The sequence below is a fragment of the Trichechus manatus genome, unplaced genomic scaffold (assembly GCF_000243295.1).
Source record: "Trichechus manatus latirostris isolate Lorelei unplaced genomic scaffold, TriManLat1.0 scaffold00136, whole genome shotgun sequence".
Taxonomy (NCBI): Eukaryota; Metazoa; Chordata; class Mammalia; order Sirenia; family Trichechidae; genus Trichechus; species Trichechus manatus.
Window position 1 is genome coordinate 1,617,677 of NW_004444072.1, and position 25,268 is coordinate 1,642,944.

General features: G+C 43.6%; 1 protein-coding gene across 1 annotated transcript in view; it reads right to left on the reverse strand.

The window, feature by feature from the left end:
* RFTN1 (raftlin, lipid raft linker 1) overlaps positions 1 to 25,268 on the reverse strand; it is a 246,757-nt gene that overhangs the window by 70,202 nt on the left and 151,287 nt on the right. The window contains exon 5 of the mRNA XM_012558099.2: positions 3,853 to 4,243. Within this exon, the coding sequence (XP_012413553.1) occupies positions 3,853 to 4,243 (391 nt within the window). The remainder of the gene's footprint in view (positions 1 to 3,852; positions 4,244 to 25,268) is intronic.

Consider the following 25,268-nt stretch of genomic DNA (forward strand, 5'->3'; position numbering starts at 1 on the left):
CCCCATAGGGTTTCCAAGGAGTGGCTGGTGGATTTGAACTGCCGACCTTTCAGTTAGCAGCCAAACTCTTAACCACTGCACCACCAGGGCTCTTCTAGCCTCCTGAGCTGTGAGAAAATAAATTTCTATTCTTTAAAGCCATATTTCTGTTACAGCAGCACTAGATAACTAAGACAGATGGTTATCATCCTAATTGTTATCTGTCCATCCCTGACAAGGCCATACGCCCAGTAGTAACCACTGGGTGTTCATTAACTGATGAAAAAACGCAAAGGCTTGTTTATTTCACAAAATGAGGAATAAAGAACAATGGTAAGCTGCCTAAATTTCAAAGACCTGTGACCTCCTGAGCAGAGAGAAAAGGGCCAGCCTCGTGTGTAACAACAGACAAGCAGCTGCCTACGTCATGACATGGGGAGGTATAACAGCCCCCCTCCTGGCTACCACCAGAACTGAAACTCCCATCCAGTGTTGGGTTGACCGCCTCCAGAAACACACATATTAACTCGCTATTCACCCAGCAGGATCCAGTTCTCTATTAGAAAAGAGGGGCTTGAGGAAACAGGACACAGAACAAGACACTTGTGGTGCTGGAAAGGCCCACTGTGGAGGGGTTTCTGTGCAGTCAGTCATTCAGCAATGGGGGAATCTCTGGGCAGCAGAGGGTACTGGGCACCTGGTGAGGGTCCCAAGACAAGTTTCTCCAGCTAATTTTCTCTGGGGTCCACCGCAGAAGGCAGAAAGTCTGGGAGGAATTTTGGTGAAAGGTGGATTCTGGAACACAAAGAGTATCTGAAAACTCCTGAGGGAAACCTTAGTATTAACTGCCTGCTTTCTCAGAGCCAGGGTTTCTCAGAAGGCCAGTGGTCACAACTACTGGGCCTGCACCCCAATAAAAGCAGCTCACACTTACATGTCCAGCAGTGTACATCTCATTTAATTTTTCAATAAGAAATTAGTGCTCCACCTCTATTATATAGGGTAAGAAACCAAGGCACAGAAAGGTAAGTATGTTTTTGCCCAAGACTGCTTAGCTAGAAGGTGGCCAACTGGAATATAAACCTGAGTCTAGGTTCTTAACAACTGTGCTACCAGCCTCTTCACGACTACTGCCTCTTCCTCCCAGGGGCCTATGCCTGGCCTGAACCCTAACCCACCCGAGGTCCTGGACTGCAGAGAAGGGCTCCAAGGAGGCCCATCTTCCCTCTCAGGACACAGACTGCATACATCCAGCCAAACAGCAGTGAGAAGAAGGAGGTTTCTGGAATAAGACTTGGACATTTATTAGAAGGCACATACAGGGTCTAAATGTGCTCTCAGTTACTCTGTAGACGGAGCAGAAGTCTTACCTCAAACAGTGTGAAAACCCACTGCAGAGCTCTATTTCAGTACATATTTAGCAAGGACCCAAGGCCTTCATTAAACAATAGTACTAATATGTTCCAGAACTGAAGCAGCTCTAACCCTTCCCTCTAAACTGACTTGGCAAATAAGCCCCCAGAATTAACCATCCATCAGTTTTCTTCTCAGGAAATGTTAGTTTCCATCAAGGAGATTCAGACTCATGATGACCCCGTGTGTGCAGAGCAAAACTGCTCCATAGGCTTTTCAAGGCTGTGACCTTTCAGGAGCAGATCACCAGTCCTATCTTCCAAGGTGCCTCCAGGTGGGTTCAAATCATCAACCTTTAGGCTAGTAGTTGAGCACCTAACCATTTGTGCCAGGCAGGAATTCCTCTCAGGAACTACTGACGATGAAACTATTTCATCTTCTTTTCTATTCTTGAAGTATAAACTGTTCTTCATCATTTACAGGAGGCTAATTTCAAGAACTGGAGCCCTGGTGGCCAGGGTTAAGAACTCAGCTAACCAAAAGGCCGGCACTTTGGATCTACCAACTGCTCCTTGAAAACCCCATGGGGCAGTTCTACTCTGTCCTATAGGGTTCCTATGAGTCGGAATCAACTCAACAGCAACGGGTTTTATTTCAAGAATTAGTAAAAATAGTAACAACATTAACCAGGGAGATGATCCAGAAAGGCCTAACCAGGAAGGCCTAGTGTCAGTCTTGATACTTGTTCATCTTCCAAAGGCTAGAAGAGGCCACACAGCTAATATTAGTACCTGGTTCTCAGGAAATGGCCAGACTCTAGATTTCCTGGAGAAAGAAGGGAAAGGGGTAATATGGGGGAAATGAAGAGAAACTTCACTACCCATAAACTGAAAACCTCAGTAAATCTTGTTAATCTAGGAAAAACAAAGTAGAGAGATGAGCTGGGACAGTGGTCAAGGCTTCTTGGGATAGTGGTCAAGGCTTCTTGGGATAGTGGTCAAGCCTTCTTGGGATAGCGGTCAAGACTTCTTGAGATAGTGGTCAAGTCTTCTCGAGATAGTGGTCAAGCCTTCTCGGGAGTGGTCAAGCCTTCTAGGGATAGTGGTCAAGCCTTCTTGGGGTAGTCGTCAAGCCTTCTTGGGGTAGTGGTCAAGCCTTCATGTGCTGGATTTTCCAATCTCTAGCCTGGGCAATACATTTGCTCTCTAAATCTCAGTTTATTCAGCTGTAAAAGCAGAGGGTCATCGAAAAAGAGGAAGACCCTCAACAAGATGGACTGACACAGTGGCTGCAACAATGGGCTCAAACATAGCAAGGACTGTGAGGATGGCCCAGGACCGGGTAGTGTTTCGTTCTGTTGTACATGGGGTCACTATGAGTCAGAATCGACTCGATGGCACCTAACAACAACAGCAGCAAAAGGGGGAATGATAATAAGGGTTCACTCACATCATAGGGCTATGGGGAGAACTGAAAGAGATCAGTCACGTGAAATGCTTACTAGCACAGGCCCTGGTACACAGGAAGTGTTAACAAATGTAGGCTATCATCACTGTTGTTATTCGAAATTCCCAATCTAGAATGTATGCTCTAGTGGCCATTACAACCCGAGCAAGAGGGTTCACATACCAGCCACCTCTCCCTGGCAGAGCGTTCTCTCCACAGTGCTGATCTGTCAACTGTATAAACTCCCTGGAATCTGGTTGTTTACATCCTAGTTGAATCACCAGTTTCCTGCACAATTTGTCCTCAGCTGGCTTTCCTGATTTCTTGCTTTAGGCAGATACTCAAAATGAGCTAATCAAAAGGGGATGAACATTCTGCATTGGTGCTCAGCACAGCAACACTACCTGTGTCAGAGCAGAGCAATTCAGGGGTGATGTAAGAGCACGGGGACAAAGTCACTCACATTCTAGAACCCACTTAAAACACGATGTTTTAGAGCAACTAAAAGTCAGTTTCATGTGGCTCCACTCTCTCCACAAGTCACAGCTTCAGTAAGTACTCAGTGGGGCGGCCCAGACACTTGGGTAATAAGTTTCTCCCATTTGATGGACTGCTGTCTCTACACTCTAACGCCACTTCTTGGGAAATGCCATGGGAATGACTGAAAAACTGTTTTGTTGTTATTGTTGTTAGCTGTTGAAAGTCAGCCCCTGACTCATGACGACCCCATTCCCAATAGAACAAAATGCCCCATCCTGCACCATCCACATGATCAGTTGCAGATCAGACCACTGTGATCCACAGGGTTTTCATTGGCTGATTTTCAGAAGTAGACTGCCAGGCCTTTCTTCCTTGTCCATCATTAGTCTAAAAGCTCTACTGAAACCTGTTCAGCATCAAAGCAACATGCAAACCTCCACTTTCAGAAGGGTGGTGGCTGCGCATGAGGTGCATTGGCCAAGAATCAAACCCGGGTCTCCCGCCTTAGAATTCAACCACTGACCCACCAATTCCTCCTGAAAAACTGTTAGTCTACCTTTAAGTGGTCAAAAGTCCTGGCACTGACATACTTACTTCTCAAGAGTGGCTCTTCATGCCCTTCTGATGGGTCACCATCTCGTCCATTCAGTGTCTTACTCATCTGCTGTGATAAAAATTCGCCACCATCTCCCTCTGAGTGTAAGCCAGCCTGCTCAGTGGCGAGCACCTGCCCTCTTGGATCTTGGCCAGGCTCTGGGCTTCTGTCTGTCCCTGCCCGAGTGCTGCACACATCTACAGCCCTGGGGTTCTCATTATCCAGCGAGGCGTGATCCCCACACTGGCCTGGCACGTTTCTCGCATCTCTCGGATCCGCGGTGCTGTTGGCAGCAGGCACCAGAGGACTGCTGCCTGCTGAGTTCACAGGGGAACAGTACTGAGGTATAACACCAACGAATTTCAGGCCCCGACTTGCGGCCTCCTGGATCTGTGAGGCAAAAAGAATGAAGGCAACACGTCAACGGGGTGTTCCGTGAAGTGGAAAATGTGCACTCTCCAAGGCATCTCACCTGAGGCCTTTCAGGGTATTTCAGCTCGAACATGAAAAACATGGGGCTAGAAGAGGTGCCCTGTCATCAAGGGTGGTGCCTGTACCCCAACCCTGTAAGATAGCATGGGGCTTGTTTTTTTTTGTTTGTTTGCTTTTTAACTATGCTGTCTGAAGAAAAAATACAGCATTTGGCTATGAGGGGTTGGGATCACTTGTCTTTGAAACATTACCTTAGTCCCTATTTTCCTACTGCCATCGAGTCAATTCCGACTCATAGCGACCCTACAGGACAGAGCAGAACTGTTCCATAGGGTTTCCAAGGAGCAGCTGGTGGATTCAAACTGCTGACCTCTTGGTTAGCAGCCGAGGTCTTAACCACTGCACCACCAGGGCTAGCTGTTGTTTTGTTTTTTAGAGGCTAGAAAAAGGATGAGCTGGAACAGAGTTTGAAAGAGGAAGTTCATTTTGGTAGTTCTTTTTTTTTTCTTTTTTCTGATGAATCACCTAGTTCCTGCCAATCAGGCTACTGTATAACCATATAAGGGGCCCTGGTGGCACAGTGGTTAAGTGCCTGGCTGCCAACCGAGAGGTTGGTGGTTCGAACCTACCAGGGGCTCTGCGGGAGAAAGACGTGACAGTCTGCATCTTTATACTACCAGATGGCATTTTATGACCCCGAGACCTTCCTCTTTTATACAATTGTTCTGGCAAAGAATGGCAGCCAAAAAACCAAAAAAAAAAAAAAAAAAAAATTGCTGTTGAGTCGATTCCGACTCATAGCAACCCTACAGGACAGGGTAGACCTGCTCTCTAGGGTTTCCAAGGAGTGCCTGGTGGATTCAAACTGCCAATCTTTTGGTTAGCAGCCGTAGCTCTTAACCACTATGCCACCAAGAATGGCAGAGGAAGGGAAATTAACCTATGTAGAAGCTGATGAGCACAAGCCCTCCAAGAGGAGAAATCTGATGGACTTCTGGTTTCTTGGTGCTCACAGGCCGCAGTGATGCTGCCGGGACCCAAAGACCACACCCAGCCTGCAGGTTTACTCTGGCAGACTCTTCACCATCCAAGCCATGGTACACACCATCTAGTCTAGGTAACCAGGTAACTGCTTCTTCTCACTACCCTGCTCCTGCAAGAAGGGGGACTTATGCCCATATGGAATATGGTGGCACTTTAACACTTCCCCTTCCTAAAAAACACCCCCCAGGCAATTAATTTTAGTAGTGCTAAGCTGGAAAGACAAATTGGAAGAAACAGCCTAAGAAAAATCAAGCAACAGCCAGCCAAATCTAGAAGATGGGTTTTAGGGGACTTTCCAGGTAAGGACATTTAGATCACTTGACAAGAAGGTGGAGACCTCCGAGCTCTCCAAGTCTTAGTCACCAACCCCTGAGTGGATGACCTCAGAAAAACATGAGGCACCATCAGTGATCATCAGCTGTCATTTGAGAATTAGTAAGACAAAACAGCACGGAGCTACTCTCTCAAAAGGAGAAGCAAGTTTTGGCAGCCCTCCTTGATGAACAACCTTGACTTTAAGCAGAAGGTTGCTTTAGTTCCACACTGCACATTTAGAAGCTGATCTTGAGCAGTTGCAAGTCTGTGGCACAGTTTTTCCACAAAGTCTAGTCTGTGACAAACATAGCAATAGCAATAGTAGTCATTACCATCTACTGCAGACTTACTAAGTGCCAGGCACCTTACTAGGTATTTTACATAAGTTGTTTCATGGAATCCTTCAACGACCCTGCATGGTGTCATTATTTCCATTTCAGATGAGGACACTGAGGTCCAGAGACACTGAAGTCATAAAGCAAGCAGTGAATAGCCAAGGTTCAATGCCAGGTCTGCTTTGAGCCAAGGTTCATTCTCTTAATCCCATAAGCAAGTGGAAATATCTCAAGGCACCAAGTACATACATGTCCATCAGCATGTCTTTGTCTACAACATGCCCATGGTTAACTCAATTCACTCTTCAAACAAACAAAAAAAGTCTTCCTTTTCATTCCAAAAATCACACCTTTCACTCATTAATCTGTGATATCTACCTAATTATTTTGGAAATTTGTAAAAGATGACATTTTGGAAATTTGTAAAAGATGACATAGGTAGCAAAAGTTTTAAAACACAAAAGAGCAAGAATCAGTTAATGACAAGGGTGGGGTGATAATTATACCAAAGAAACTTGGGTTAAGGGAAGCTACTGCATACAAAGCATAACTTTGAGCTTCCTGGCAACAAAGGCAAAAAGAAAAATGCAATAGTTATTACATCCCTTAAATGAAAAGTGGAAACATGCCAGGTCAATAAGAGAGAGGAATATCTTGCTAGCAGTGAACACAGGACTTGTTGTGCGACTCTTAAAAAGACATGGAGCAAAATGTGTCTTTTAGTATTACAGAAAACTGGGAGGCATTTTCTTATGCCATTTATAGTCCCAACCCTTGAGAGAAGGTGAAGGCATTGCGCTAAAGCATAGATCTGTGAAGACCTTTGCATGTGGAGCTAAAGTGAAATAATCCAGGTAATCTGACAGAGGTGGCCAACTGCAGCAGATGGCAGCATTCTAAAATGTCAGAACCTGAGAACAGGCGACTTTTAGTACTAACTTCTCAAGTTCCCGCTGCAGTGGAGGAGACAACTTTTCTCTAGTCTTCAGGGTTGTGAAAAAAAGGCTGCCAGCCTATGATTCCTCAGAAGGGCTCAGGAAAGTTGGCCTCTTCATTTAGTTTTAAACATGTTATGCAAATCCTCAATGCACTAAAACTAAAACTAAATGTCCACAAATGTCTACATTTGAGAAATAATGTCAATTTCCAGATTTGCTCCCATAGGAAGGGCAATTAGCTATTTCCCCCCAAACTGCAGGTCTGTTTCAGTTCTCGAGCCCCTTGAAGTCCAGTCTGGCTTTCTCCCTAATCCACCGCAAGTCTGAGTCTCTCAGAGGCTGTCATGCCTGAGGAACAGGCACAACAGGGATGCTTGAGGCTCCAGCCTTGCACTAGCCCCTGCTACTCTCTGTCTCACTACAGAGGAAACAGCTCTGACTACTGAAGCCTTTTTAAAAACTGGTCCCACTGATGGCTCAACCACAGGCTGGTCTCTACTGGAGTCGTGGAAACATATGGGGTTGAAGGCAGAACGGTCTGGCCTGGAGCCCCTGACGTGCTGCTCACCAGCTTGGTGAACCAGAGGGGGTTACATAAGCTTTCTGTGCCTCAGTTTTCACATCCATAAAATGGGGGAATCATACTCCCATTGCAGTTTTTCTGAAGACTAGACATTACGTATGGAAAGTGCATGGCAGGCCATCACTGCCACTCCAACCTCCCTCCTTATCGGTCCGGGGCCTCAGTGGTTCTGCAGAGATGAGAGGCATCCAGAGCAGGGAGCAAGGGCTCTGGACACAGGCCATTGTCCTAGCCTTCTCCTTCTTCATCGGAAATTGAAGAGTTGCAGAGGCTTTTACATAAATCACACTTGTGCCCTTCTCCCACACAAAACTGGACAACCACGCTGTTGGCAATATTGTATTGTAAACTTATCCTCTAGGTCAGTGGTTTTCAAAGTATGGCTCCTGGACCAGCAGCATCAGTGTTACTTGAGAACGTATTAGAAATGCAAACTCTCACGCCACCCCAGACCTACTGAATCACAGACTCTGGGGTGGGGCCCAACAATCTGTTTTAACAAGCCCTCCACGTGATTTCAGCGCACCGTGGAGCCTGACAGTCACTGTTTTAGCATAAATTTCATGAGGGCTGAGATTTTTGTTCACTGCTATGTTCCCAGAACCAGAATGTCTGCCGTGTAGTTGTTATTGTTGTTGGGTGCCATCGAGTCGATTCTGACTCACGGTGACCTCATGTGACAGGGTTTTCTAGGCTGTAATCTTTACAGAAGCAGATTGCCAGGTCTTTCTCCTGTGAAGGCACTGGGTAGGCTTGAAGTGCCAACATTTTGGTAAGCAGCTGAGCGCTTAATGGTTTATCTATTATTAATGAATAAATATATAAATTAAATTTATATTAATTAATTAATTAATAATAAATAAACAAAATATGTATGTGTCCTCTTCCAGAATGAGCTCCTTGAAGGTAGGGATGGAGATGGATTAATTTTTCAGATCTAGAATTTAACAAACATTTATTAAATCCCTACACTGGTCCAGGAGCCCTGGTGGTGCAGTGATTAAGAGCTCTGCTGCTAACCAAAAGGTCGGCAGTTCGAATCCACCAGCTACACGCTGGAAACCCTGTGGGGCAATTCTACTCTGTCCTATAGGGTCACTATCAGTTGGAATCGACTCAACGGCAACGGGTCTGTTTTTTTGACACTGGTCCAGACCAGCAGGTGCTGGGGGTACAAAGCAGGAGTCCTGACCCTCAAGAAGATTCAGCCAAATACTATAAACTGATCTTAAAAATAATTACAAGAGCATGAATCAATAATGTTTACATTATTACAAAATTAAGAGTCTAAACTTTATAGTTACAGTATTATGATGACTATGTAATATATACACAAAATAAAACTATGCACGGAAACATTCACCAAAATGAAAACAGCAATGTATGTGGGGAGAAGGGTTGTCACGGATTGAATTGTATCCCCCCAAAAATGTGTGTAGCAACTTAGCTAGGTCATGATTCCCAGTATTGTATGATTGTGTTAACTGATGTGATTTCCTTATGTGTCGTAAATGCTACCACTATGATGAGATTATATGTGATCTCCTCATGTGTTGTAAATTCTATCACTGTGATGAGGTTATACTGATGAGGTTGACTAGATTAGTGTCTTAATGCAATCTCTTTTGAGATATAAAAGAGAGAAGCGAGCAGAGACACATGGGAACCTCATACCACCAAGAAAGCAGTGCTGGGAGCAGAGTGCGTCCTTTGGACCTGAGGTTCCTGCGCAGAGAAGCTCCCAGACCAAAGGAAGATTGATGACATGGACCTTCCTCCAGAGCCAACAGAGAAAGTGTTCCCCTGGAACTGATGCCCTGAATTTGGACTTGTAGTTTACTGGACTGTGAGAGAATAAACTTCTCTTTGCTAAATCCATCCACTTGTGGGATTTCTGTTAGAGCAGCACTAGACGACTGAGACAACGGTTATGAGGGATTTTTTTGCATGTTGTTTTCCAAAATTTATCTAATGAGCACGCATATTAACTTTATAACTGATGTAAGTAAATATTTAAAAACTTTTTTATAGTTGGTGATGTAATGGATGTAAAGGTAAAGAAATGACAGTGAAGAAAGTGATTATTTCTGCCTGAAGGGGAAGCTGAGAAAAGTTCCTTGCAGAAAGTCAGGGCTGTAACAAATGAAATGATGTAATAAAACAGGAAGAGATGAGGATGTGGCAGAACTGATGTGTATATGCTCTACCATAAAGAATTAAAATTCAACTATTGTTTTCAAAATACTGTGCTTGGCAAAACCTGTTTGGGAACCAAACTGCAGAAGGTTTTGAAGGATGAATAGGTGTTCATTAGGAAAATGAAGGAAGGGGAGAAGGGTAATTCAGGTAAAGGGAAAGAAGGATCATCATGTGCAAAGTATTGACTGTGTGCAACAGCATCGTGTGCTGAGGAAATTTCCAAAATAGTTCTGCAACATGACAAGAGAAGACAGGGATGCCCAGAAATGAGGCTAGAGAGGGAAGGGCAAAGGCCGGGTCATAGGCGTCCTTGCATACCGGATTAACGCAGGCTCTGACTTCACCCTGCTGGTCAGCATGTCCCCGATTTTCCCACTATAGTAATTCCAAGACAGTGGGAGTCTGAGAGCAAAGCACAAGACTTCTTTGAAAGCACATCCTTTATCTTAAACATCAATGCCAATTTTGTATCCTGCACTATAGTACTTACTGCATGGGATCACAATCTTTAAAACAATGCAAAAGTTAAATGCTCCCCTCATCCCAAGCCTTCCAGCAAAATTCATGTTTTAGGAAGATGGAACATCTTTGTGCATAAATCTTTGTCTGCAGCTCTGCTTACTTCTTTCAGTGGATTCCTGGAAGTGGAATTACTGGGTCAAAGGATATTAACTTTTCAAAGGCTTGGTATAGGCTGCCAAATTGTTTACCAGAAAGGGTGAGTAGTCCTTTTTCACCAGAAGAAGAGCATTTAGATTTTATAAAGATCAATATTTGGGGCTAGATACTAGAGGCCCTGACTCTTCTGGTTTCCTACCCTGGTTTAGGCACTTTCTCTTCTCTTTTCTGTAAAGTCATCTGACTGCATACAGATAGCTAAACTGGGCCTTGTTTGTTCTCACTTCTCCTGTGCCATCATAATGGTGGGTACTAGATGGTGTTCATCAAGGTTCATCCTTGGCCACCAGCTCTTCTCACTCATACTTTCCTTGGTAATTTCGTCTATTTTCATGGTTTTCATCATAAAATACGCTAATTATTCCCAGATCTGGACCCCTAGCCCTGACTTTCCTCTGAGGTCTACACCCACATAGCCAATAATCACAGCTGATGGACCTACCATCAACCTCATCTCTCAGACTGGGTCACAGGTATCTTCCTCAGCTCTTTCCTTTCTCTAATCCCATGCATCTGCTTGCCACATCCTACCAGATTTACTTCCCAATGTTTCTAGAATGCCTCCCCAACTCTCCACGCATCTAAGATCTCTTTACTTACAGGCCTCATCATCTGTTGCCGAACCGCACCATTATTTCCAGCTACATCAGGGTCTTCAGGAGCATATGGATTAAATCAATATGGAAGAACAAATGATGAACACCCAGGACATCGTAGTTATGGGGTTCCCCACAGGCTGTTACATGCATGCCCACAGAACTTCTCTAACAACCGGGATTAGTTAAATAACAACCGCTAACACTTGTACTCTTCTTCTACAAAGAACCTTCACATGCACTTAGGCCTCAAAATAATACCTTACAGAAGAGGATCAGGTTCAAAGGAGGTTACATGACTGGTCAAACTTTACACGGCTAGCCCAGCGCAAAGCCTGGATTTGACCTGGAGTATCCTGAGTCCAACCTGATGCTCCCTCAATACACTCTTCCCACTTTTATATGATCCAACCTGTACCAAGAAGCCCAGTCGATGATACTAGTTTAAAATGAAATACACCCTCAGCCACCTTCCTCTCATATCCTGAGGCTTTAAGAGCTGCCCCAACAGTTAAATGAGTCACAATTGCTGGGTTAGGCACCAGAAATTAAGTATGGCTATTTTCAACCGATATCCAAGACTTCATTCAACTGTTCTGTAATGAGTAAGAATAAATTATTTGGCAATTATATTTTCCCAACCTAATACCAGGGATTATGATGCAACAAAGATTTAACATATCTGTTTTTTAATTTAGTTATATAAAAGGTCTCAATTGTTGTAAGAAATTAGAATATCATTGGTTATATATTTCATGAATCACTTTTATTAAAACAAACAAACACAAGACATTAGGAAAGTCCCCCCAAATCTAGTACTGTCTGCTACTCTACTTTCAAAGTGAATACCATACCTCCAGTGACAGGTGGAAATATATACATTGTCTGTGTACATGTTGGTACTCATATTTGTTTTTTAGAATACACATTATCAGTCAGGGAGAAATCTGTTATGGGGAGATGACACATGGGTTGGACTTATTAAGAATGGAAGCTCTGTAACATGGAACAAGAAGCAGAAAAGGCTCCTGTGACAAGTCGGCAGGAATTCCTATTACAATAGGAATAAATCTACCAGTTAAAGATTTAATTTCCCTTTCCCAGTGTGGTACCAGGGTGTTGCCATGAGTTGGAATCCACTCAGTGGCAACAAACAACAACAGCATGTAGTAACTCTCCTAAAACATGGTGGGGAAATCTCCTTTACTTGGGCAACACTGGCCTTTGTCAAGCTTTTTGCCTCACTCCAGCCTCTCCCCCAGGACCGTGAATCAATGCCAAATTAAGTCCTAGGGGTCTTGATTTCTGTTTGGGGCACACACTCTCTCGTTGCTTTTTGGGAGCCCTTGACCATCTCTTCGTTTCATACCTAACCAGGTTTAGAGACCTCTGTCATCCTGTCCTGTGCCATCCTACTCTCTTCATTCTCCTACCTGCTTTCCTCCTACATGAGAGTCAGGAAAAATGGTCTTAGAACTATCTCTGACCCTTCACCCTTGCCACTGTAATTCATATGCTAACCACTAGCCACATGTGGCTATTCCAATGTAAATTAATTCTAATTAAATAAAATAAAAAAATTCAGTTTCCCAGGCATGCAAGCCACATTTCAAGTGCTCAGTAGTCACATGTGACTAGTGGCTGCCATACTGGACAGCACAGATATAGAACATTTCCATCATTACAGAAGGTTCTATTGGACGGTGCTGCTACACGCCAAACCGGTTGCTGCTGAGCTGATATTGACTCTTGGCGACCCCACGTATGCAGAGTAGAAAAGTTCCACAGGGTTTGCAAGGCTGTGACCTTTGGGATGCAGATTTCCACGCCTGTCTTCCAAGGAGCCTCTTGGTGGGTTCGAACCACCAACTTTTCAGTTAGTAGCTGAGCATTTAACCATTTGTACCACTCAGGGACTCCATAATAAATCACATAAAATACTAATAATAAAATCATATAAAATACTAAATAATCCAAGTAGATTTCAACAGTGATTTCAGAGGCAGGTAATATGGAGTAAAGACCAAGACTCACACACATACACATCCCAAATATACCCCAGGCCAGACCACTGGCCACCCTGACCCTCCCTCATAACTCATGGGCCACCATTTGTGTGACAGCTGGCATTTTAAAGTCCTGGCGGATCCACGAGCATACCCAGGGAGCCCACAGACAGAAGCATGTACTGTATGTCAAGAGCGGGCACGAAAATGCTGTTCTGGGTTGCACGGTTACACGTGAGTCTTTACGGTGAATATTTTATCATACACACACAACTCTTCCCATCTTTTGTCACCTAAACTCTTGTACAGCTTTCTGAAAAGGGAGATTCAAAAATAACACAAGTTTTAGTTCACATCTGAAGCTACGTTTTAGTCCGGATGTGGTAACATTTAGCTTCAGGAATTGAAAGCTTTTCCAGGCACTGCTGGGCACTTAGTTCTTTTATAAGGCCATGAGGAAAGATTAGCATTTATGGTTCCACATTCACCATGTAGATTTTCTGGGGTTGTTGTTTTCTCTTTTAATGACCAGGAGAGTCTTAGAATGAGCCTTAGACAATGAGTCTGAAAATCTAAAGCTTTGGATTCAGCTCTACCACTTGCTAGCTATATTACTGGTCAAATCATTTGATTTATCTGAGCCTCAGTTTCCTCATCTATAGTATGGGGATGATAATATTCATTTATTCGTTCCATAACTACTTACTGAGTGCTTACTATGTGCTGTACACTAGGTACTGGGGAAACAGTAGTGAACCAATCAGGCCTTCTTGAGTTTAATGTGTGTTGGTTTAACTCAAGGGATAACTGAGAGACTTTGAAGAGCTAACATCTTCCATCCTTCTCAAACTATCTGTACTCAGTTTGAGGAACCACCTCTTACCCTCAAATCCCTGGCAAAGCTGGGGTAGTGGGGAGGAAGAACCCCACAACTTCTTCCCCACAAAAGAATAGAGAGAGTAACTCATCTGCTATTAGGAGTGATTTGGTGGGAATCTCAAAAAATGCTGAAAAAACTCAGCAAACTGTAAACGCCTTTAAAAAAAAAAAAAAGGAAGAAGTGGGGCCAGAGTTTCGGTGAAAGTAAGAATGGATCCATCCTTTCGTGGCTCTCTTCAGGGAAGGCATTTTTGACAAAAGGAGTCCTACTTGTCTGAATTATCTGTACTGACTGACTCAGTTCTTTCACTTAGATTGTGCCTAGAATTTCAAAAGTTATTGAAAATGTAGTGCATGGGAGTTAGAAATCAGTTGAACTAAGAGGAGGTGCTGTTAAACCTCCATCCTCCAAAGATCTCCAAATAGATCCCCAGGAAACCAACTCACCAGAAGACCTCCAACACAGATGCAGAAAGTCCAAATCAAAGACGCAGAAAGAAAGATGAACAGGAAAAGGCCTATCTGTGAGGGACAACCCAATGGTGTCTCAAAGAGCAGCCAAACAGCCAGCAGGGTAGGGTCAGAGCTGGCCCTTGGGAAGACCTGGAACTAGCCTCTCTAGCATTTCCAGGAAGCCTTCCCCAAGTTTTGTCCCTACTTCTCTTTATATGTTCATATCATTCTTCTTTTTATTTAGGACCAATTTTCTCTATGAGGCATAAAAAGCTGGCCATTGCCAACTTCTGAGTTTTTGTGCTTACAGCATAACCGCTGGAGAGAGAACATCTAAACTTCCTCGTAATCCACAGCAAAATATCTCAGAGAAGGGCTCTGATTGGCCTCCCTTAAGTCAGGTGTCCACTCCTGGGCCAATCAGCTCTGGCCAGGAGACATGGTGACTCCCATGGCAATCATATGACTGGACTGTGGGAGTGAAGCAGCTCTCAGAAGCGGAAAGATTTCGGGGCAGACAAAATAAATGTTTAAAGGTTTACCATGTATATACATCATCTGCTGTGAAATAAAATCTGAAATTTTGTCAGTACGCACATGTACTAAAACGAAGAACAGAATATAAGGCAAGTGTTATATAAGACAACGGCTATTTAAGCCAAGCAAAACTAAGCAAATAAGTCTATAACTATCACAACAATGTTGATATATTTTGGTCAAAGTGGTTTCTGCCTCAGTGCTCTAGGTTATTTTGTCTGCATTGATACAACATTCTTCTATTTAATGTATCTCCTTCAAGTCTGCTCAAGATTATTTGTTAAGAACACTTTCTGGAATATCTCAACCAATCCACTACACAGAGAGATTTTCTATAATAGATGTACACTCACATCAGAAGAGCATAATGCAAAAGTCAACAGGCTAGAGTAGATGCGAGTCATCTCAGGCAGATTTTCATTGGCCCAGCAAGTCTCTAATCTCCCTCCATGTGTGCCCATCAACAGAATTTAGCATGCACATAGTTGCCTATGCTCAATCCAGGATCCTGGAACAAAAGCAAAGACCTCAGCCCAAGAGGGCTACTGTCATCTAGGCAGGAGCACTGAGAGAAAAGAACTGGCAGAAGAATTAGTCACCTCTCACCAGGCTTCCAGTAAGCGCCAGTGTACAACCACGAAGGAAATGGATAAGTCAAATCTCAAAAGACTATGTCAGCAGAGCACTTAAAAAAGAATTTCATCACCATCCCACGGGAAAGGCAAAGAACGTGCACCAGACTTCACAGTCTGTTAGTTTTGTTGCTGGCTACATCCACAGTGGGCAAAATAACCTTACCCACAGGTGGTATCCATGCATACAGAAATGGTTTTGGAGAAGGATTCCCAGAAGGAAGAAGGTGAGCAAAGGCAAAGAGATAAGAAAGTATCAGTAGTTATGCAGGGAAGAGCAAACACTGAGTGTGCTTGCTCCAAAAATCCATAATCATAATAGCTAACATTTACTGAGTGCTTACTATGTGCCAAGCACTAAGGACTTTACATGGATTACTTATTTAATCCTTATAATAACACTAGGTGTTCTTTTTATCCCTGGTGACAGATTAGGAAACTAAGGCACAGAGAGATTGGGCAACTTTCCCAAGATCACACAGCTAGTAAATGACAGGAATGATCCAAAGCTAGGCAGCCTGGCTCCAGAGCCCATATTCCTGTTACACAGCTCAGCACTGTATTTGCTATAGTATATCCTATATTTGAAGCTATATTGTGAAATACCAGGGCTAAGTCTTGAAACTTTAGAACCTGGACTTCTTATTCTGCCGGCAATGAGATGACATCAAGTCTTCTGAGCAGCACTTAAGCAGCAGTTAAGGTTGTTACAACTTGGCTGGACCATGATTCTCAGTGATTTGGCAGTTATGATGTAGTCTGGCAGTTACATAATGATGTAATCTCCTCCATGATGAGATCTTATATAATGTAATCATCTCTAAGATGAGATCTTATATAATGTAATCATCTCCATGATGAGATCTGCTATGAGCAGCCAATCAGTTGAAAGGGAATTTCCTTGGGGGTGGCCTACATCCCGTATATATGGACTTTCTGGCAAAGTTTGCTGGCTTTTGCTCACTCTGGATCCTGCATCCGGCTTGTCATCATCTGACCTCCAGGTCTTAGAACAAGCCAGCACCCTGCCGTCTTACCTGCCAATCTTGGATTCGTCAGTCTCTGCAGTCTGTGAGCTAGAAGCCTGCCATCTAACTGGCTAATCTTGGGTTTGTCAGCCCCTGCAGCTTCGTGAGTCAGGAGAAGCCTCCAGCCTGATGCCTGACCCACAGACTTGGGACTTGCCAGCCTCTACAACCACACACACCCACACACCCGCACATACCCACACACACACTCACACACACACACCCCACACACACACTTCACAGAGCCCTAGTGGCGCAGTAGTTAAGAGCTATGGCTGCAAACCAAAAGGTCGGCAGTTTGAATCCACCAGCCGCTCCTTGAAACCCTATGGGGCATTCTACTCTGTCCTACAGGGTCGCTATGAATCAAAATCGACTGGATGGCAATAAGTTTTTTTTTTTTAAATACATTTTACTGGTTTTGCTTCTCTAGAGAACCTAGCCGAAAACTAGTGACATAATCAGATCTATCCTAAGGAAAATTAACGGCCCACAGCTGGATGGGGGTTGGATAATTGAGGCGAACAGACAAGAGGCAAGGGGAGTGGCTGGGGGTGGTGCTGGGGCACCACGCAGAGCTCGTGGGAGAGGTCCTAAGAGCCTGTACTGGTCATGGGAAAGGATGTGAGAAGTAGATGAGAGAGAGGACCCAAATGGAGAAAGAGCAGTCTGTTGACTAAAAGGTGACACACTGAGGGCTACGATCTGTTAAACAGTTGCTGCCCAGATAATCTATCATCCAAATAAGAACACTTTTGAAAGCAAAAAGTGAAACTTACTAATTATGCTGGGACAACAGGCATGAGCTGAGACTATCCAAGCAAACTGAGACATATGGTCACCTAGTTAAACATGGCAAGCATGAAGACCCAGAAAGCTGCTTTAAAAGATACACGGATGACTGCTTTCTCTCATCCTTCCCTGTGCAGCATATGATCCACTTCTTCCGTCACTCTCCTGCTAGTCCATCGTTGACTTTCTCCACCGGGCCATTCAGTCCACCCAAGGTCACAATAGGAAGGCTCAACGTCTTCCATCTGGGCTGTGGCCACCCTGCTGACCTGCGACCCCTTTATCCATCTCTAGCCAGTCATCTTGTCCTTCTCCTCGGAGACTCTCTCCCCTCTCCAGAGCGTCCTCCCCTGCACACTCCCCATCACTTCCCACAGATGACCTCAAGATAGAATCAAAGCCAGCAGCTGAGAAACCCCCACCCATGTCCTCTGCTGTGGCCACACTGCTGACCTATTACCCCTTTATCCATCCCTAGCCAGTGATCTTGTCCTTCTCCTCGGAGACTTTCTCCCCTCTCCAGAGCGTCCTCCCCTGCACACTCCCCATCACTTCCCACAGATGACCTCACGATAGAATCAAAGCCAGCAGCTGAGAAACCCCCACCCATGTCCTCTGCTGTGGCCACACTGCTGACCTATTACCCCTTTATCCATCCCTAGCCAGTGATCTTGTCCTTCTCCTCGGAGACTTTCTCCCCTCTCCAGAGCGTCCTCCCCTGCACACTCGCCATCACTATCTACAGATGACCTCAAGATAAAATCAAAGCCAGCAGCTGAGAAACCCCCACCCATGTCCTCTTCTGGCCATCTCTAAACACACCCCTGCTCTCTTCTTCCCCTACATCAGTGGGGCCTGGCCAAAGCTAAACCTGGGCAATGGATCTCATGTTCTTTGGCCTTCTGGAGGACCCAACTCCACCAATAAGCCCCTCTTTCTTTTGTGTCTCAATCTCTCCCCTTCCACCAAGAAAAAAAGTAAGTTCAATCTATCTTAAAACAACAACAGCAACAAATAAGCCTTCCCTTCATCCTACACCACTGCCTCCTGAACTTCCCCTCCACTCACTGCTCATCCCTCCACTATCTGGTGTGTGCACCCACCTCTCCATCGACACATCCCCACTCTCATCCCCATATCCACCAGGCCATTTCAGTCCCCACCACCATCCTCTCTTTGGCTGTCATGCAGTGGAGCCTCTCCTTCTCCTGGAAACGCTCTTCTCTGGCCTGGTCGCCACGCCTGCTGGTTGTCCTCCTCCACACAAGACTACTGACAGTTCATTCCCCTCCCAGCAAGACTGGCCTCTTAAAGACAGGAATCAGTTCATGTCCCATGGTACCCCATCACTTTTAGAATAAAACCTGGCCTGAAAACCCACCCCTCCACCTATGAACAGTACCTTGCTTGGCTACCTCTCAGGCCCCACCCCATACCTCGTTCCCTCCCCTCCAGCCTCACTAGCCTGTGTGTGTTGAGCACTAATAGCTGGTTCCCACTGCTGGGCCTGGACACTCGCAGATTCCTCTGTTTGGGATGCTGTTCCCCTTCATGTCCACATGACTGATTTCTCCTTGTCACTGGGGTCTCAGTAGCTATGGCCCCTCCTCCCATTTATGGTCTTCCCTGAAATCCCAGTCTAAAATCGTCACCTGGTCATGCTCCAGCATATCCCTTTATCTAATTTTCATCATATCACATATTTCCGCCTATGTTCTTATTAATTTACTGTCTCTTGTTCCCAGCTGAATGAGAGCTTTGTGAGGACAGGGACAGTATTTATTGTTTCCTGCCTTTTCCCCAGTATCTAGAACAGTCTATGGTGCACAGTAAGTACTGCATCAATATTTACTAAAGGGATGAATAGGTAAGTGATTAAATATGTGGCATCTGAGGTTACCTCCAAATGGAAACTTCTGTGAGTCTACAGTTTCAGGAAACGTCCATCTGGGGCCAATGATATTTTGCAAATATACTCATTTGAGATTTTGAAAACCTGCCCATAGTTTGCTACTCACATCATCATGACAGCAAAGAAAACTGAGGCATAGAGAAATTAAGGGGTTTGCAGGTCCACGGGTACAATTCAAGAAGGCAGCACTGTTAAAATTATTTGCAGCCCTTAGGTTTCTAGTCCATCTCTTAACAAACTGGGTCAATCTGCCCCTCAGGCAAAAGAAAAAAAGGGGGCAATAAACAATTTAATATCAGTATTTCTTATCAAGGTAAAAAATACCTCATAACAAGGCATTCCACTGGGCCTTCTTTCATAAAGACAGAAGATGAGGCAATTCATTGTCTCAAAACAGCAGCTAAAATCTTGCAGCTACTGAGGTTGACAAGTCCCAGTTTTATACTTTGGTAATACCTCAAGGGCATATTAAGGCTCCTGGGAATGTTCTGGAAAACCAGCTTGAGAGTCTTCACAGAACTCAAACCTCAGCACCACAGCTAAATGATTGAGGCAAAAGAACATAAGTTTAAAGAACTTTAACCAGGAGCAGATGTTTCCCTTCACACCATGCTGGTTTAACATCCAGTGTTCCTGACTTTTTTCCCCACAGTTCCCTGATTTACATAGCCTTCCAAAACAATAATGAAAGGCACTTTAACAAAATGTTAAGATGGTGCAGCTGAGCCGCTGCTATTCTAGCTGTAACCATTGGTTAAAAAACCCTTTTTTATTCCCATGTCTCCTGACCAACAAAAATACAACCCAGTCCTATTGGCATTTGAAACTCCCATGGTAAACAAAGCAGTTAAACTAAGTACTTGAGGACTGTTTTCATTACAATGTGCTAAAGAAATGAATGTTTTATTGGTCTTTTGTAAATACCCTCGAGAACCTTAGGATGGCTTTTCTGGAGGATGGAAATTATTTGAAAGCATTTCAGATCTCATGCAGATATGTGATCACTTTGAGTAATAAACAGGGTTTTTTTTTTTTTTTTTGGGGGGGGGCGGGGAGAGAGGGGAGGAGGGCTTTGGTGAGCATTTACAACTGTTGGGAATTATACATTTAAAGATTATTTTCAGTGGCCAATGACCCTTATATTCCGTACTCAATTTCTAACTTCAGTTTCTTGCCTTCCTTTTTATTATTATGCATTCAATATTAGCCCTGTATGCTCTCAATGTTCTCTCCTAGAAGAACGAACCAAAAATGAACATGTTGTTTGTTGGGTGCCATCAAGTTGGTTCTGACTCATAGTGACCCTATGTACAAAAGAACAAAACTCTGCCCAGTCTGCGCCATTCTCACAATTCTTGCTACATTTGAGCCCACTGTTGTAGCCACTGTGTCAAAATGAACATAGCATGTCTGAATTCATGTACATGGCAGGTTATTTTTTCCATAGATGACCACAACAATATCTCTCATCCCATATGCCCTTCTAAAACCCTGCAACTCCCCCATCAAGAGGTGGAGGCTATGTCCCCTCTACCTGAGCCTAGGTGGGCCTTTTGTGATGGTCTCGAGCAACGAGAAGACAAAAAGATCACTATGTGACTTTTGAGGCCTAATTATAAAAATCTCATGAACTTCTATCGTGGCCTTTTGGGACACTTGTGCTTAGAACCCAGACTCCATGTTGTAAGGAAGCGCAAGCAGTTTTGGGGAAAGCCCATTAAAAAAAAAAACAACAAAAAACAGATGCTCCCAAGTCCACCCCATGTGTGCAGAGTAGAACTGCGCTCCATATAGTTTTTGAGGCTGTGATCTTTCTGGAAGCAGATCACCAGGTCTTTCTTCCCCGGTACCTCTGGGTAGGTTAAAACTACCAACCTTTCAGTTAGCAGTCAAGTACTTAACCATCTGCGCCACCCACGGACTCCTGGAAAGGCTCATAGCCAATTCCAACTTGCCAGTCACATGCCTGAGCCATCCTCGAAGTAGATCCCCCAATCACCATCAAGCTATCCCAGCTGATACCATAGCTGCCTCTGCCAAATCCTGTCCAAGTCACAGATTAGTGAGCAAAATAAATTACTGAATAAATGTTTCTGGGTGGTTTGTTACATTGCAGTAGATATCCTCTTAAAATACAGTAACCCTCACTAATTTGCACCCATGGGGAGATTCCAGACTGAAGTGGTTCCTTAAAGTGTAAAATCCACAATCCTTTATAAAAAATGCAGTTAGCAGCACTCTCAAACATGCCAGCCATGTAAACAAGGATAACACAAATGCTTCCAAGGAGGGGGCCTTTAGGGGCCTGCTTTGATGAAGAGGGAAGAGCAATTTGTAATTAGCCTCTCAGTTTGTGACAGCGCATCCAAGCTGCTGGAACAAGCAGGTACCCCTGAGGTAAACACTGTCCCTGCAGCGTAACTGACATTATTAATCTTCTTAGCAAACCTGTAGGCAAACTTATGCTCAGTTCTTGTTTATCACAAGTTACAAATGTGCAGAGCATGAATAAATGATGATGTTTTACTATTCAAGAGCGACACAGAATGATGCCCACATTCCCAGACACCATCAGACTTGGGAGGATCACAGAGACCCCTGTGCTTGAGGCTTAGGAAGAAATCCATCTGCATTATTCTTAAGGCTTCATAAAGACAAGCTTCCATTCCCCTCTGGAGAGTGTCTGAGCAGTCAGTCAGGGTAGCAATTGCATCTCTCATTCAAAATGGGAACTCACTGAAAATAAAGTTTCCACACCAACTGAACTATAAATGGTTCCAACTAAAACTAACATTATTTCCACCAGGAATGTATTTAAATATTTTCTTTTAAAGTTTTTTATCTCTTCAGGTATTTTTCTTCTGACTTCTATTCCCTGTATCCTGGTCTTTCTCCCTCTCCACCATTTGAAAAGTTTCTTTGACTGCCTTCTACCTAATAACATTCCTACTGTTGTTGCTAACTGCCATCGAGTAGGCCCCCTACTCATGGTGACCTCAGGTGTTACAGAGTAGAACTGCTCCACAGGGTCTTCTTGGCTGTAATCTTTATGGAAGCAGTTCACCAGGCCTTTCTTCCACAGAGCAGCTGGGTGGGTTTGAACTGCCAACCTTCAGGTTAGCAGCCAAATGCAAACCACTTGCACCTCTAGGGCTCCTTAATAATTGCTATCATCAATAACATCCCTGCTACCCTCACTAACAACATCCTTATCACCCCCACCATAACATCCCTACTACCCAAACCAATTACATCCCAACTCTTCTCACTTCCCACCGCAGCTAGGAATGCTACCATATATGTTGAAGACATAGATTGGGAAGTAATTAATTAGACAGGAAACCTTGGTTTAATTTTATTTTATCTCATTACTTAGGCTAGCTTTCTAATAATTAGTTATTAGAATATTTAGACCTTTTGTCGAAACACGTACATTTTGGGTTATTTCAACAGATTGCAGCACCATCCCCACAATGGCAATCTATCTGACTTCTTGTTCGTTCAGACACTCAAGGAGTCAAAAGTGATCCAATAAATGAATCATTTAAAGTTTAGTATTTCCTCACAACAGATTTTTTGGTCCATTGGAGTATCACAAGGCAACGTTTAGTTTTAACTAAAAAAAACCTTTATAAAAACAGTATTATTTATACTGCACTCCAATTGCAGTTATCAGTTAAGGAGGAGGACAAAAACAATTATTAATTAATCAGCAGACACAGATTTACTGGATAAAGAATAAAGGAAATACTGAGATATGCCCAGCAAAACTCACAAAATAAGGGCCAAAAAACCCAAATCAGTAGCGGTCGATTCTGACTCATGGCAGCCACATGTGTGTCAGAGTAGAATTGCTCCTTAGGAAGCAGATCACCAGGGCTTTCTTTCAAGGCACCTCTGGGTAGGTTTGAACTGTCAACCTTTGGATGAGCAGTCAAGTGCTTATCACTTGTACCAATCAGGGCATATGGTGCTAAAACTCAGCATACCGCCATCATAAACCTGATTTAATCAAATAAGCCTCTTCAGAAATGAAGGGGAAACAGTTTAAAAACGGGATTCACCATAGAATCACAGAATATTGGAGCTACAGTCAATCTTAGGGATTATCATTCTAGCACAAAGGCCTCATTGCACGGAGGAGAGAACTAAGAATCTGAAAAAGCCTAGGTGACTGTCTCAGTTATTAGGAGGCAGGTTTCTTTTACTGGAACCAGGAGAAATACTGGAATTGGGCTTTTAAAGTTCCAGATTTCTCCTTGAGGAGACAAATCAGTGCCTAACTACCCATCTTGTGTCCAAGTGCCTCTCCCCACCCCACACCAGCCATCTTCAACACTGCTGACTCCATCCTAGTGGGATCTGGCTCTCGCAGCGGGAAATCTCCCCAAGGCAGACACAAGGGAAACCTTACACAGGTTGTAATCCTGTCACAATGGCTTTCCAAACTCTCAGAAAAAGATCCTGTATAATCTTAAGCAATAAAAGTGAAACCTTCCAGTTTCAGGGGAAGATACAGCAGGCAGCCTAACAGCCTGCCAGGATAAACTCCTTTTCTCACACGAGACATCCCACCTTCCACATGCCGGGAGGTAAGTCCAAATTCCCCCACTCATTATCTGTGCTAGAACCCAGACAAACCCGGCAGACAGGAGGCATCACCAAGAAGGGAGGTGCAGCACCTCTGAGCAGCACAGATGGGAAAGTTCAACCTGGGCAGTAAACCCAGCAGTGGGTGCCACGCGTGTTCACTGACAGCGCATAATTAGCACCCAAAACATGTTCCATCTCATAGAAAGTTTTAAAAATTATACATGAATTATACACATATATATATATATCTCACACATTGGCAACCTCCCTGGTGATAACAGCGCATTGCATATTTGTGTCTGTGGGAAGTATGAAGTAGAAATGGGTGACATCTAACCTTCATAAGTCACTTTCAACAAGTTTCAACCAACACAAACACTGAGCAAAGCTACCACTAATGACATGAAAAAGAAAATGTACAAGCGTCTTAACCCTCTGTACACTTTACTTCATTGCATCACCAATGAAAGCCTCTGTTTCTTTACTTTTCTGGTACCTTTCAAGCTTGAAAATCATGGGCTCTTGCTTTTTCATTCCATCAACACTCACTGAGAACCTACTAGATGACCTATACTGTTCCCACCATGGAAAAAAAGATGATAAGCAATAAACATAAAAATCACGTAAAAATAGTAAAATATCTTAGAAGGTGAACGAGCTATAGATAAAAGGAAAGTAGAGAAGAGTAAAGGGAATTAGAAATACTAGGGTGGGGAGTGGCAGGGGTGAGTTTCTCTTTTATAAATGGCTGAGCAGGGTAGACCTCTGAGACGGTAAGCTTGAGCAAAGGCTTGAAGGAGGTGAAGGAGTTGGCCAAGTGACTATCTAGGGGGAAAATGCCCATAAAAATTATTTCACTGCCAAGAGGTATTAAGCCAATATTCAATAACCACAACTTGATGATCCAATTTATACTAAGCTGGAAAGGGAAACAGGCCACCCATAAATAATCATACACTGATATTCTAAACATAACCTGAGGTTTCTACCCCTAAATTGTTATTTTTCAGAAATGAGGGAGTTGCTTTATACATTTATATACTCTTACAAAGTCTCTCAATTACAAAAGACTCTCAATCACTTTATTTTGAGCAGAAAATGCTGATTGGGGAAAAGACATTAATCAAAGCTAATTTGAGATGCTTATTGAAGTTATCTAATGGACTCATTTAAAAAAGGAGGGAAATACATTTAACAAAGATTTAAAATAATTCCTACAGCATAAAACAAAATTTTAGGTGTTGTTGTAGGCAATCTTTTTAAAGATCACTTTTAAAAAGCATATAGGAATGCTATAAACCAAAAAAAGCAAACCCACTGCTATCAAGCTGGGCTTCGAACAGGTTTTTTCCAGTTCAAGCCCCTCCTGAGAATCTGCATTTCCACTCCAGATGTACTGAATCAGAATCTACATTTTAACAAGACTTCCAGTTGATTCTTTTTTTTTTTTTTTTTAATATTTT